The 13,611-nt window shown below is 42.8% G+C and overlaps 1 protein-coding gene across 5 annotated transcripts in view; it reads left to right on the forward strand.

Annotated features, from left to right (window-relative positions):
* Positions 1 to 13,611, forward strand: part of KIAA2012 (KIAA2012 ortholog) — a 126,146-nt gene that overhangs the window by 38,018 nt on the left and 74,517 nt on the right. For all 5 annotated transcript variants that reach the window (XM_070770257.1, XM_070770263.1, XM_070770265.1 and 2 more), the window contains one exon: positions 9,497 to 9,565. In XM_070770257.1, coding sequence (XP_070626358.1) covers positions 9,497 to 9,565 — 69 coding nt within the window. The remainder of the gene's footprint in view (positions 1 to 9,496; positions 9,566 to 13,611) is intronic.

The raw sequence follows: 13,611 nt of genomic DNA on the forward strand, positions 1-13,611 counted from the left end.
AATAAAAAGCATGGACTCAGAGCCAGGAGATTTGAGTAACCCTGGCTGGTCCTCTGTATTTTCAGGTGACTTTGGGTCCAGTCCTTCCTTGTGTCCAAGGCCCCTCATCCCATTGAAATAAGGGGATGGACTCTGCCACCTGCAGCTATTGGTTATTACTTCATTTTGTGTGTTGTGTCTGTTGCTGTGGAAGTAGCCACTTAGTATTAATACACGGATTTCTAGAAACAAGAATGCATTCATTCCAAATTCAGCATTTAAGAACTTCCATCACCACTTAGTCTGTCCCATGATACAAGCATAAAAATAACTTGGTTCTGAACTAAAGGAAGCAGGAGTTAGACAGGTGGAGGTCAGTGTCAGTGCCACCCAGCTGGTACAACAGCCGGAACGCAAACACGATTCTGTTCATCTGCTGCACATTTGTCCACTCTCTTCCAAGAGAAATAGCCCTCCTTCGGGCAAAGCAAAAGCCAGAAGCAAAAGGGAACATCTTCAAGTTACATATTTAAGTGTGTTGTCACATTGTCAATATCATATTTCAGTCATTTTGGTGTCCCTGGCACTTAGCGCGGTCCCTGACACCAGTGTCACAGGATCACAGCAAATGTTTACTGAAAAAATCTTTCAATGATTGCCACACAAAAGAAAGAAAGAGAGAGAGAAATGAAATCTATGCTGAATAAATCAAGACTTGCTCTGAGCAATAACCATCTCGCATAAGGAAAAAAAAAAATTTACTATCTTGTCCTACTCCCCTGAACAATGTATTTAATCCTACTTGCCTCTCAAACCTACAGACATCCACTGTGAGCTAGCTAGATAATGAACAAATGAATCATCAGTGCATCAGTCAGTCAGTCCCTGGCCTCTCCCTACTCTCTATCCCATCCTCCATATACTGCAGGCTGGTGGACCTGCAGTCTTGATGGTGACTGGATAGGGCCCAGGGTGATGGATGAAACCCTTAAACCCACATTTCCCACAAGCGCCCGTAGAACAGGTCCAGCTCTCTAAGAGTCTCTGCTAATGGGAAAGCCTTGTTGTTTTGTTTTGAAAAGCAGTATACTGGAAAAAAATTTCAATTCCTGCAAAGGATTTGCTCCAACCACACCAAATTCTTTGCAGCTGTTTGTTCACATTCATCTTGATCACCATCCCCATCCCACTCTTCCAATCTCACCTCCCACTATATTCAGGCCCACCCTTTTCTCATATGTCCAGTGACTCAAACATTCAGTCTCCCTTCTCTTGTCTCCCAGCCTTGCCTAAACTGCCCTCAAATATTTAGAATCGTTTTAAGTTCCAGGGGAAGGCTCATCATTTCTGGGATATCGTCCTAAATAAATCCTCCTCAACTCACTGAACTGCCCCAGTGAAGCCTCAGTCCATTTCTCTCTCTCAACCCCACTTTTTTGATTACTGCATTTATCTACATCTGTTTTTCCTTTGAGCTCCCAAATATATTTGAAGAGTCCTAGAGAACTTCTTATCTTTATCATATGTCCAAGAAATGCATGTTGATTGACGCAATACCCCAGGTGCCACAAAGGAAAGTTTTTGGAGATCATAGTTGTTGTTTTTTAATTTAAAAAAAAAAAAAAAAAGCCTTGGGTAAAAGTGGGAATATGATCTGTCTGATCTTTCTGAAACTTTCAGCTCTGTCAACATCTATTTGGAAATAAATTCTTAAGCAATTAGATCATGATATCTTGCTTTCAGATAGCATAGGGAAATAAGTATAAACCTTCAGAAGAAGGAAAAAAAAAGATGTGAAGACTTGAGCTGGAATTTGACCCTCTTGGTCATGTTGAGATGTTGCTACACTTAGAAAATTCAAAGGCTTAAGAAAGGAAATTTTAACTTGGAAGGATACAAGTCAAAACATTGGATATTCACTTCAAGTTGCTTATCCTTGATTCAAATCCTTCATTTATTCCCCTAGTCACAATGCCAGCAATAGAAGTTTTCTTTTAGAAGATCTTTAATTGAGTTCTTTATTGCAAGAAGTTCAAGGATCTCTGTGCCCATGATTCAGTATGGGACTCCAAGCCCCATGCAAATTTAAATTCTTCATCTCTTTCAGAGTTTTCAGTTAACACTTTCTCTTGTCCTAAATGGATTTTCACCCCCAAATCATGTCTTGGTTTTTGGTCATTTAATTAGCATCTTTCTCTCTTGCAGCTCTTTCTTGGTGTGGTGGTTTTAAAATATGTCTACAAATTCTTTGACACTTGTTTCTTCAAAAGGGGGAGCCCAATTTTCCTCCCTTTGAGTGTGGGCTGGACATAGAGTCTCATTTCTGATAAACTGAAGTGATGGTGTGTGACTTCTGAGACATGAGCTACCATGAGAGGAGATAGTCATGCCCCAATGAAACTTCCAGATGACTATATCCCTGGTTGACACTGTACTGAAGCCTCACAAAAGACTGTACCAGAATCACAGCCTAAGAGTTTCCCAGATTCTCATAGCAACTGTGTGAGATATAATAAAGGCTTACTATATCACTAAATATAGTAAGTCACTAGATTTGGGGATAATTTGTTTTCATAATAGATTATATACTAGCGCCATTTCCTGATGGTCTGCAATTTGGTAAACAGAAAGAAGGGTTCAAGAATATCCCAGTTACTCTCAAAACACTGATTATATGAAGGCAAATATTATATAAAGGCAAAGTGATTGACTTTCTCTGTGTTCTCCCCATTTGTCCTTTGTAATAAGGTTGGCTGTTGGGACTCATGGATAAAAGGATCCTTCCACATTGGTAGGATATTTGACAAAATGCACTTTTCCCTGAGTAGCCTATCTCTTAGCAGCTGTTGCTTTAGCAAAGATGCCTGGAGATTTGAAAGTGGAGAAGTCCGTTAGATGAGACAGCATGAAGAAGAAAGAATTCTGGACTAAATGTCCAAAGTCTTGGGTTTTATCCACAGCTCTATCACCCTGATTTCTGTGATCATTGCAAGTGAATTCACTGCTTTGGCACTCAGCTTCTCTGTATGGAAAAAGAGGAACTGGAATTCATTCCAGTTCTCCCAGTGTATGTCCCATAGAAATTCAAGTCCTCGGAAGGTTAGCAGGCATTCTGTTTTTAAAAAAAAATTCTGAGACTAAATAAGTTGGAGACCAGTTGGCCAAAATGAAGCAGATTCCTCCCTGCCGGAGCCTCTACTATGTTAATATGGGTTATGGCTCCTCAAGATGAGAATATGCAGTGTTTCCCAAACTTATTTGACCATTGAATTCTTTCTTGTTTGAGTAAAGTGTCATGCGCATCTAACTAGTTTGGAACACACTTTGGAAAATGCTAAACTGATGATTTCTAAGGTTCTTTCCAGCTATGATGCTGTATGTTAGTAAATAACCCCATTTCCCAAGGAGACTCTCTCCATAAAGGAGTTCTGTTGTCTAAATCCTGAAGCAGGATATCAGCTATTCAATAATTCATGATTGTTCTTGTTTTCATTTCCCAAACCTCATTCTGAATCCACAATCCTTCCATCTCCATGTAAAAAGGAAGGTGGAGGAAACCTGGGTGGTGATAAGACCCTTTTGCCCAGTCAGTGTTTGTTAATAAGCAATCGTGTTGGTGGATTTAGCAGATCTCAGATGTTGAAATAAAGGAAAACGTGGTTGGATATGGTCATTTAGCACCCAACAGTTCCTTCCAGGGAACCTTCCTGTACTCTGGAGGCTGGCAGGCTGAAAACCACATTTCCCAGATAACCTTTGCAGTGAGGGAGACTGAATGCAAATGTGTGTGTGTGTTAGTCACTCAGTCATGTCTGAATCTTTGCAACTCCATGGAATGTAGCTCACCAGGCTCCTCTGTCCATGGAATTCTCCAGGCAAGAACACTGGAGTGGGTTGCCATTCCCTTCTGCAGGGAATCTTCCTGACCCAGGGATCAAACCCAGGTCTCCCACATTTCAGGCTGATTGTTTACCATCTGAGCCACCAGGGAAGCCCTGAATGCAAATTAGGTTCTGCCAAATAGATGCACTTGCATGAGGCTTGAAGGGCAGAAATGAGGTAGAGGCACTTTGGCTACTTAATGCCGGCAAGCCAGCTGGTGAAGACTTGGTATCAAGAGGCAGCTGCTGCAGCAACTTTGGAAACACCAAGTTTTCTGTAGCAGCTTCATTTCCTCTTAAAATACTTTGGTGGTTTCTGTTCTCTACTGAGTCCTGACCCATATACTCTCCTCCTCTTGCAGAAATCATGGGCAGTTCCCAGGAGGCCAGGTGTGGGGCTAATTTGGGTCTGTCCCATGGACCACAGGGCAGTGATCACTGGGTTTGTTAGGACTTCAGAGCGAAGCGGAGTTCCTTCCCTCACCGCAGTGAACCCAGCACAGCCTCAGCAGCCCACGCTGGACGGTGCTCTGCTGGCCACCTGCAGAGCGCCACTGAAAACCTCTGGGCGGTCTCCTCTCCTTTGACAGAAACCTCTCATGCTTTCTCTAAGTACAAAGACTCCCCTCCCTCGTATTTGGCTGAAAATGTGATATTATCACCACTTTATGCCTTCCAGAGAAGAAAAATATTAAAAATAACAGTTCTTTCTGAATCTGCTGGAAATTCTCTTTTTTGAGAAGAAATTCAATATGAAGTGTTGAAGAATACTTAATTCCTCTTTATTTTTTGCATATGTACTTATATTTTTCTCTCAGAGCCTGTGAGGCTGTAAATTCTACTCCCCTCACAATTTTTCATAGAACTTTAGGGAATGTAGGCATCACGTTCATCAGCGTGTAAGTAGGGGATGCATTTTATCAAACAGATTTTTCTGGGGATACCTATAGATAAAACAGAAGCAGAGCTGCCTGGTTAAAGTGAGGATGGCCTGACTGTGCGCCCACCCCCTCAACTTCTTCAGAGCCCAGCTAATTCTTTCCCTCCTAAAATGATTCCTGGCTGTGGGGTCTGTGCAGAGTCACTAGAACTATGAGACCACAGTTGACAACTCATTTTATGGAAGGGAAACTGAGGCCCAGAGAGGTATGGTGACTTGCTCAAAGTCACACAGATTCTATGTGACAAATCTAAGGTTCAAGCCCAGATCTTCCTGCAACAACTAAGGCCAAAGATCTTCTCCTTAAAACTTATTGCCTCTGGTTTCTAGAATTTAAGGACCAGCTGAAGTCCCATCTTCATTGCACCACCTCACCTGACCATCAAAGCCCACACTGACTGCTACTATCTTAGGTTCTGCTAATTCTTACTACCTGGGTCTCTCACCAGGCATTCCCTCACTTTTTTATCTTTTTTACTCTTTTTCTTTATTCTCCTCTGAGATTTAAAATTCCTATAGATATATCCCCCACATCTACTTCTGAATACACCAGAGAACACCATAGGTACTCCCAGAACACTATCCATAAATATTGATTGAAACTGTGAGTAGCAAAGATTTTATCTGTTTCCCAATATATATTTTTCCATTATCCCTATTATTTCTAGAATCTCCTACCATAAAGTTGGCTTCCCTGGTGGCTCAGATAGTAAAACATCTGCCTGCAAGGTGGGAGACCCAGGTTCGATCCCTGGGTTGGGAAGATCCCCTGGAGAAGGAAATGGCAACCCACTCCAACACCCTTGCCTGGAAAATTCCATGGACAGAGGAGCCTGGTAAAGTTGGACACAACTGAGTGAATTCACTTCACTTTCACCATGAAGTTTAATTGAACACATGGCTGCCTGGTTAGAAATTATATTTCCCAGCCTCCTTTGCAGCCAGGTATGACAGGTATGGCTGATGAAATGTGAACAGAAGTAATGTGTACAACTTCTGAGTCATCTCCTTAAAAAGAAACCACTGCCCTCCTCCTTCTCTTCCTCCTCTTTCTTCCTCTTCTTACCCCTTGGACTTGGTTGTAGTGGTGAAGTAACTTCAAACATGTGGAAAAGGGAAGTGCTCTAGGGGATGATGAAGCCAAAAGATATAAGGAACCACGATGCCCGGATAACGTTGTGGAGCAGCGCCACCCCAGTCTACCCACCTCCCTCAGGACTCTTACCTGGAAAAAAAAAAAAAAAGTTTATCTTGTTGAACCTCTTTGTTACAGCAGCTTGTGTGTGTGCTCAGTCATGTCCTAATCTTTGCAACCCCATGGACTGTAGCCCGCCAGGCTCATCCATCCATGGAATTTCCCAGGCAAGCATACTGCAGTGGGTTGCCATTTGCTCCTCCCAGGGATCTTCCCAACCAGGGATCGAACCAACGTCTCTTGCATCTCCTGCATTGGCAGGCAGATTCTTTACCACTGTGCCACCTGGGGAGCCTACAGCAGTTCACCACATTCCTTAATATAATGCAACTATGACAATACCTGCCATCCTAGTTTGCTTTGCTTTGTGATAACCAAACCAGATCATACATACAGTACATCTTGTAAAATATTAAGTAAAATTTCAATATAAAATGTCATTGGACCTAAAACAGAAAAGACACATTACATTGTGCCTGACTCCTCTATCAATGGACAGGATGCCTACCATGTTCAAGGGATGGAAAAGGATGTTAATACCAAGAGCAGACATCTTCAGGCATCTATGTCATCTCATTCCATCATCCCAATAATCCAATGAAGGGAGTATTTTCATTCACATCACAGGTGAGGAAACTGAAACACAAGGTTAACCCCCTTGTGCACATTAATCGCCCCTGGGGAACAGCTCAGCATAATTGTTCCCAGGCCCATCTGTTCCAGAAATGGTGCTCTTCTCTTTCCACTGCCCAGGGTTCAGCACCAGGCCCTGTGGCTGCTGCCTTCAAAGACCTCACAGCCCACATGAAAACAGATTCACAAGCAACTGACTCTCCCACAAGGCAGAATGAGGTGAGCATTGTCACAGCAGCCTAAACAACAGAATGCAGGGGCCTTGGTGGAAGGCGTGATGGATTCTAACCTGGGGGATGAGAAAGGATTTTTGTAGAGGAATTCCCATTTGCACTGACCTTTAAGAAACTGGTAGAAGTAGATAAACAAAGAAGAAAGACATGACCCAGCGAGGGACCAGCATGAACCAAAGAGATAGGAAAGCAGAGTCCATGCAGGAAATGATGAGTGGTCTGTAAGAAGGCCCTGTGGGGCAGGGGATATGGGGCTGAAAGGTAGACCAAGACCAGGCCAGGGAAGGCCTTGTGCACCAGAAAAGAGCTGAAATGCTGCTTTTTAGGCAACAAGAAACCACAGATGCCTGAGGAGGGATGTCAGGAACAGGCGTGCCAGCAGCAGGCAGGAGAAAAAGCCAAGTGCTCAGACGACTACAGAACCATCCAGACAGCAGCTGCCAGGGGCCTGGATGGCAGGCAGTGGGCAGACATAGCAGATGTAGCAAGGCGACGGCCCCCAGGGCCACCAGCCGCATGTGGGGAGGGTCACTGGCACATTGAATCTGAGCAGCCAGTGACAAGCCTGTGTGTAGGGTCTCTTCACAAAATTGGCTACAATTCTCATCTCCCAGGTGGCACTAGTGGTAAAATACCTGCCTGCTAATTCAGGAGACTTCAAAGACTTGGATTTGATCCCCAGGTTGGGAAGAGCCCCTGGAGGAGGGCATGGCAACCCACTCCAGTACTCTTGCCTGGAGAATCCCCTTGGACAGAGAAGCCTAGTGAGAGACAAGTCCATGGGGTCACAAAGAGTCAGACACGACTGAAGCGACTTAGCACATCCTCATCTCCAATTTTCTACTCAAACTACCATTTTCTGTTTTCACTTTCAGTTAAAAGGATTACTTTGGGGTTGGGGGGGATGTGCATGCATCTTGTGTGCTATAATTAAGGTAAAACAAAAATCGAGACCTTGGAGCCCGAGTCCCCCCACGGGGGCACACACAGGACCACAGTCCTTCCCCGTGTGGCCCTCAGTTCCCTCAGCTCCCTTGATTTAAAGTCAAACTCCCACCAACACGCACAAAAAATAAATTCCACAGTAAAAATAAACTGCCTCTCCGCTTGTCATGCACCGTGGCTGTTTTCAGGCGTGTGTGCTCTTGGGGAACTGGTTGAGCATCCCTACAGAAGACTGTGGTAAATAACAAGAGTTCTAAGGAAAGCCCTGATCGCAGATTCCCTGGAGCTGTGAGGAGGAAGGGGCAAGCCGTGATGGAGAGTGTTTGTATAACCCTCCTGCACCCTCTCACCCTGACACACATTGAGCTTTCTCTTTCATGATTGTTTTAGCCTCTTTTTCCCTTCCAACCACCGACCACTCAATTCTTTGAGGGAAAATTAACATTCATTATGCAATTTATCTCTCTCCTTTTAATCCAGCGTGCCTGTCTCCAAGGTCCCTACTCAATAATTAATGTATGTTCTCATTTCCCATTCTCCAGAGCATCTATTCTTGAACTGTAGGGTCAACAATTAACACTAATTATGGCTTTTTCTCTCTCCAGTGTTGCCTCTCAGAATCCCAAGTTGCCATGCTCAGCCTAGGATATGTGTGTGCTTGTGGCTGTGCGCATGCAATGACGGGGTGGGAAAGCGCCAAGGAGCAGGCTTTTCCAAGCCCCACCATGGTTTAGCAAATCAGCAAAACCAAACATTCTTTTCTGGCAGTGTCTCTGGTAATATGTATTATCAGTAATGAGACGATGAAGCATATAAATACAAACATGTATAGGGAAATGAGTGGGGGCGGGGGAGTTAGATAGGTCTCAAAATCTTTTTCAGATGTATTTGATTCTCTATGACTTTCTTCCTCCCTATTTCTATCTTTCTGATATCTCACACCTTTGTCTCTCTGACAAACAGACACACACTTCTCATTAAAAGACCCATTTCAGATCCACTCAGCTGATCTCCTTGCTATCCGTTACCTCTCCCCTAACTGCCTTTCTCTGGCCTGTTAACCCTACCTTCTTCAGCCATTATTTTAACTAGTTTTCATTTTGACTGACAAGGGCAGCTAGGAGAATATTTCTCATCCAGAGTGACTCTGAAGAGATTGCAAAAAAAATTCATCAGGGCTGTACAAAAGCCTGTCTGTCTTTCTGGCTGGGATCAGATGGGCTAGAAGCCCTCCTGTCTCCCTGGTCCAACCCTTGAATTTGGCTACAGCTGGAGGCGGGGGCTCCTCACGCTTGTCTGTCATCCCCCCGTCGCTGTCCGCACTGGGGCCCCCACGGCACATCTGCTGTTCAGATCTGGGCATCTCCTCACAGCGGGTGTCAGGAGTTAACTGTTTCATGTTCTTATTCTGTCGCAGGTTCGCCTCTCCGAATTTACACGTCACATTACCTACAGGGTTTCACCCTCAACACCTCAAATAAGAATATTATTTATTTCTTCCATGCTTTTTAAATCCCAGATCAGCCTTCCCTCAATGATGGCATCTAAGGGTTTTCAAAAGTATTTAATTCATTAGGAGACCTAGGCATCAAGCCATCCCACTGTGTTTTCCCCCGTCTTAGGGTAAGGAAAATAGCTTTTTTGCAAGACTTTTTTCATAGACTCAGGTAAAACCCTTATTGTTTTTCAGCCTATGAATCTGTCAGTTCAAATGCCGGCCACGGAGAGGAGGAATCTAGTATTCAACATCTACTAAAAGGTAAGATTTCCCCCTAAAGAGTCACTTCTACTTCTCCTCTGGGTTATTGGACTCATATACATTTTATTTCATACCCAGACCTCCAGAAGCACACAGTTTCTCCCCAAATATAGCAGTAAGTAGGAAATAAGATTCCTTTCATAGAAAGTCTAAGAAATACAGCATCCTCTAGAGTTACTCATGGGCAGTCTTGGTGCTGTGGTCTGAGTGTAAATATTAGGGGAGAAGAAAAGTCAGACCAAATGCCTGTGCTGAGCTGGCTCCCAAAGGAGAATTTGCACACATGTCCTGTGGGTTTTGCAGACCAAACGCTGCACAGTTCACATTATAACGAGGTGAGTATTGCCTCCCAGGGTTGGGCACAGTTCAAATTTCATATCCACAAACTAAAAAACTATCCGGAAAAGGTTCTCAGGCTTGTGCTCTAAATGCAGGAGTGAGGTCAGTTCTGCCTCTTCCATGCTTCCTTTTCCATTTCGTTTCCCCCATGGAGAAATAAGCAAAAACTGGAACTATAGGTTTGACTTTGAAGCTCATCTTCCAGCTGCTGCGACTGTTGCTTCTGCTTCAAACCAGGGGGGAGGATGATTATGTAAAGATTTTTCTCTCACTCCTAAAAATAGTCTTTGATTAATAGAGAAATGTGTGTGGTCTTCCTCACTGCTTATTTTGGGACAGGCAGGGATGAATCCTGCATGAGAGACCTGCTATAGCAACAGGAAGCGAGGCCACAGACAGAGGGCTGGAGCCAGATGGGTGGAGGGCACTGGTTTTGCTATAGACGGCAAAATTTGAAGGAGAAAAGCACTGTCACATGCTTGCCAATGTCAAAATCTGTAAGCAGAGGAACACCAGAGAGCCCGGCATTGGTCCTCTCGCCATTCTCCTTGGGGGGACATCCTGATCATGGTGGGAAGAGTGCCAGGGCCAGTTCTGTTCATTCTCACTTGTTGGGCTGGAACTGGGCCAAAGCAGCTCTTCATAGGAGCCCTCCAGGGAAGGATGAGGACGATCAAGATGAGAACTACCATCGCTATCTGTCTTCCACACGCCAAACACTGTGATGAATGTTCCACATTCATTAGATCACATTATCCTCATAGCAATGATAAGAGGTAATTTCTATCGTTGTCCTCACTTTTCATCTAAGACAAGGTGGCTCAGAGAGGTGAAGTGACTAGCCCAAGGTCATACACCTAACTGGTGAAGCTGGGATCTGAACCATAGGAACCTGTATTTTTAAGACTATGCATGGTTAGTGGTGATGTCAATCTAAACACGCATGTTTCCAGACTTACAGAGAACAGACTTGTGCTTGCCAAGGGGGAGCAGGGGTGGGGAAGAAGGATTGGGAGTTTGGGATTAGCAGAGGGAAACTACTGTATAGACAGTGGATAAACAACAAGGTCCTACCGTATAGCACAGGGTACTATATTCAATATTCTGTGAGAAACCATAATAGAAAAGAATATTGTGTATATATACATATATAAACACATATATAATCACTTTATTGTAAGGTGGAAATTAACACAATATTGTAAATCAACTATACTTAAATAAAATGTAAAATAGAATAGACAGGTATGTGTCTGCCTAACATACAAGAGCTTAGGAAGTTCCTAACTTAATAATGACTCACACTAATAAATGATTTCTGTTGCACATCCTTTTCACCTTTCAATGACCTTTACTCAGCATCAGACACTTTTTTGTGGATAACACCAAAAATTATTTATAACTTTTAGAGATATGGAAAGAAGTTGAAACAAAGTCAGAACAGTTTGGGAGAACCAAACTGCCAAGATAGATTATCAAGCCAGATAAGCCTGTTTACAGGGTAGCTCTCCAGATCAAAAATATTCTTCCTAATATGGCTGAAAATGGTACAGTTTCACTTCACTCTACTGTTAAAATCTCACTAATAATAGATTCACTTTGAATTCTGAAGTAGTCTCTTAAAAGGTTGATACTTCTGAGAAGCTACCAGTCATTCACACTTTAGTAAAAATGTGTTTAATCGGGTAACTGTCCTCTCACAACCTGGTAAGAACAGCTGCCCTAAGGGACTAAAAATTCTGATGGGATGGAAACAAGGTTGGAGAATTTGGGAATAAGTGGAGCTTTAAGAGTTGAAATATTCCTGGTAGTTGTGGTACATTGGAGGGCTTGGATGAACAGGAAAATATTAGCTAAATGGAAAAAGAGATTCAAAAAGACAAGTATAGGAAGGGAAATGGTGAAGTGCCAAAGACAAACCTGAGCTGCTTCAGAACAGCCCCATGGCAAGCTTTGTATCCAGGGGAAGGAAAGAAAACTTTTAATTCCTTCTCTCTTCTATTCCTAGTAACTGAAAGACCTTAGGCTAATGCAAATCTCTCTCTCATTTCCAAGCTTTTGAACACACTGTTCCCTTTGCCTGGAGCATAATTCCTCATCTCCTTCTGTCCTCTGACATTTGTTTAATTGTGGCAAAATACACAGGAAATAAAAGTTGCCATCTTAACAGTTTTTAAGTGTACACTTCAGTCGTGTTCGGTAGATTCACACTAGTTGTGTAACCAGTCTCCAGAACTCTTTTTATCTTGCAAAACTGAAAGTCTATCCCCGTTAAATGACAACTCCCATTCCGATGGGACTACCCATAGAAGCATAGACTACCTGCTTCAGGGCTTAGAATAGAGGAAACTTATTTGTTCCCTTGATTTGCTCAAAGACCTTAACAAAAAATTCTTACATCTCTTTAAGCCTAACACTCCCCATTTGTTTTTAAGAAAATGGATGTAACACTACTCTGAAAATACCAGATACCCTCTGGGATTGAGTTTTAAAGAGCAATTTAAAACATCTATTCATCAGAATCTATAGAGCTTTAACAACTTTTTGTTTTCTTGGCCATTTGGTTTTAAGGAATAGTTTTTATGATAATTGTTCCACATATAGATGTAGTTTTGATGTGTTTGTGGGAGGAGGTAAGCTCCACATCCTTCTTTTCTGCCATCTAGATCTCTGCCCCAAGGAATATTTTCAGATAAAAATGATGGGATTTTTAAAAATTATATAGATGACAGACTTTAGGTATTTGTGTACTTGAAGGACAGTTTTGACTATTTGCAAATGACTTCAGAAGTCAGGGACACATACAATCTATCATTTTACAGAGGTAAGAAGTCAAATTATAGATATGGCCAGGCTAGGAGACAGAAGCTAGTGAGTACACTAAAGCGTCTCAGCCTTGTGGTCTATATTCACTGTAACATCTGCAGGAGCTCTTGGGAAGTTAATTTTTTTAAAAGAAGAACACTGTTTGCTTGTTTGGGGCTGTATTGGGTCTTCGTTGCTGCGGCTTTCTCTGGTTGCGATGAGCTGGGGTTACTCTTCCTTGTGGGACACAGGCTTCTCATTGAATGGCTTCTTTTGTTGCCAAGCAAATCTTCTAGGCTTCAGTAGTTGTAGCATGTAGGCTTTAGTTGGGGGTTCTCAGGCTCTAGACACAGGCTCAATAATTGTGGCACAATCGAACCTGTGTCCCCTACATTGGCAGGTGAATTCGTATCCACTATACCACCAGGGAAGTAAGTTCTTGATTTTTTTTAACGGCCCTAAAAAGTATACCAACTGCTGTGACTGGTAATGGGATTAAGAGAAAGTGAAGTGGTCTAACAATTTGATGATTCTCTGCCAAAAAATAGTTTTATAAATCATTCAAACCCTATATATCTATCAACTCATTAAGAGTCTGAAGAGCTCCCCCTCTTTCTTCATTTTTAGTTTAGTTTTACTGGGGATGTGATACACACTAGGAGTATTCACAAATCTAAGGATTCTTGGAATGCTCAGGAAGTGTCCTTTCTATAGTAGCAGGATCCACTGTCCATTAAGTGTATGACATGCATGAGGGATCAGGGCCTTGCTCAAGCAGTGAAGTGTGCATTAGCACAATGCACTTTAAGGCTGGTATGGATTTCAAGATGTCTCGGTGTGTGTGTGTGTGTATGTGTGTGTATCAGCTGTAATAAAGTTAAGAATATTAAGTTTTGTCCTGT

This window comes from Bos indicus, chromosome 2 (genome assembly GCF_029378745.1).
Source record: "Bos indicus isolate NIAB-ARS_2022 breed Sahiwal x Tharparkar chromosome 2, NIAB-ARS_B.indTharparkar_mat_pri_1.0, whole genome shotgun sequence".
In the NCBI taxonomy this organism is placed as follows: Eukaryota; Metazoa; Chordata; class Mammalia; order Artiodactyla; family Bovidae; genus Bos; species Bos indicus.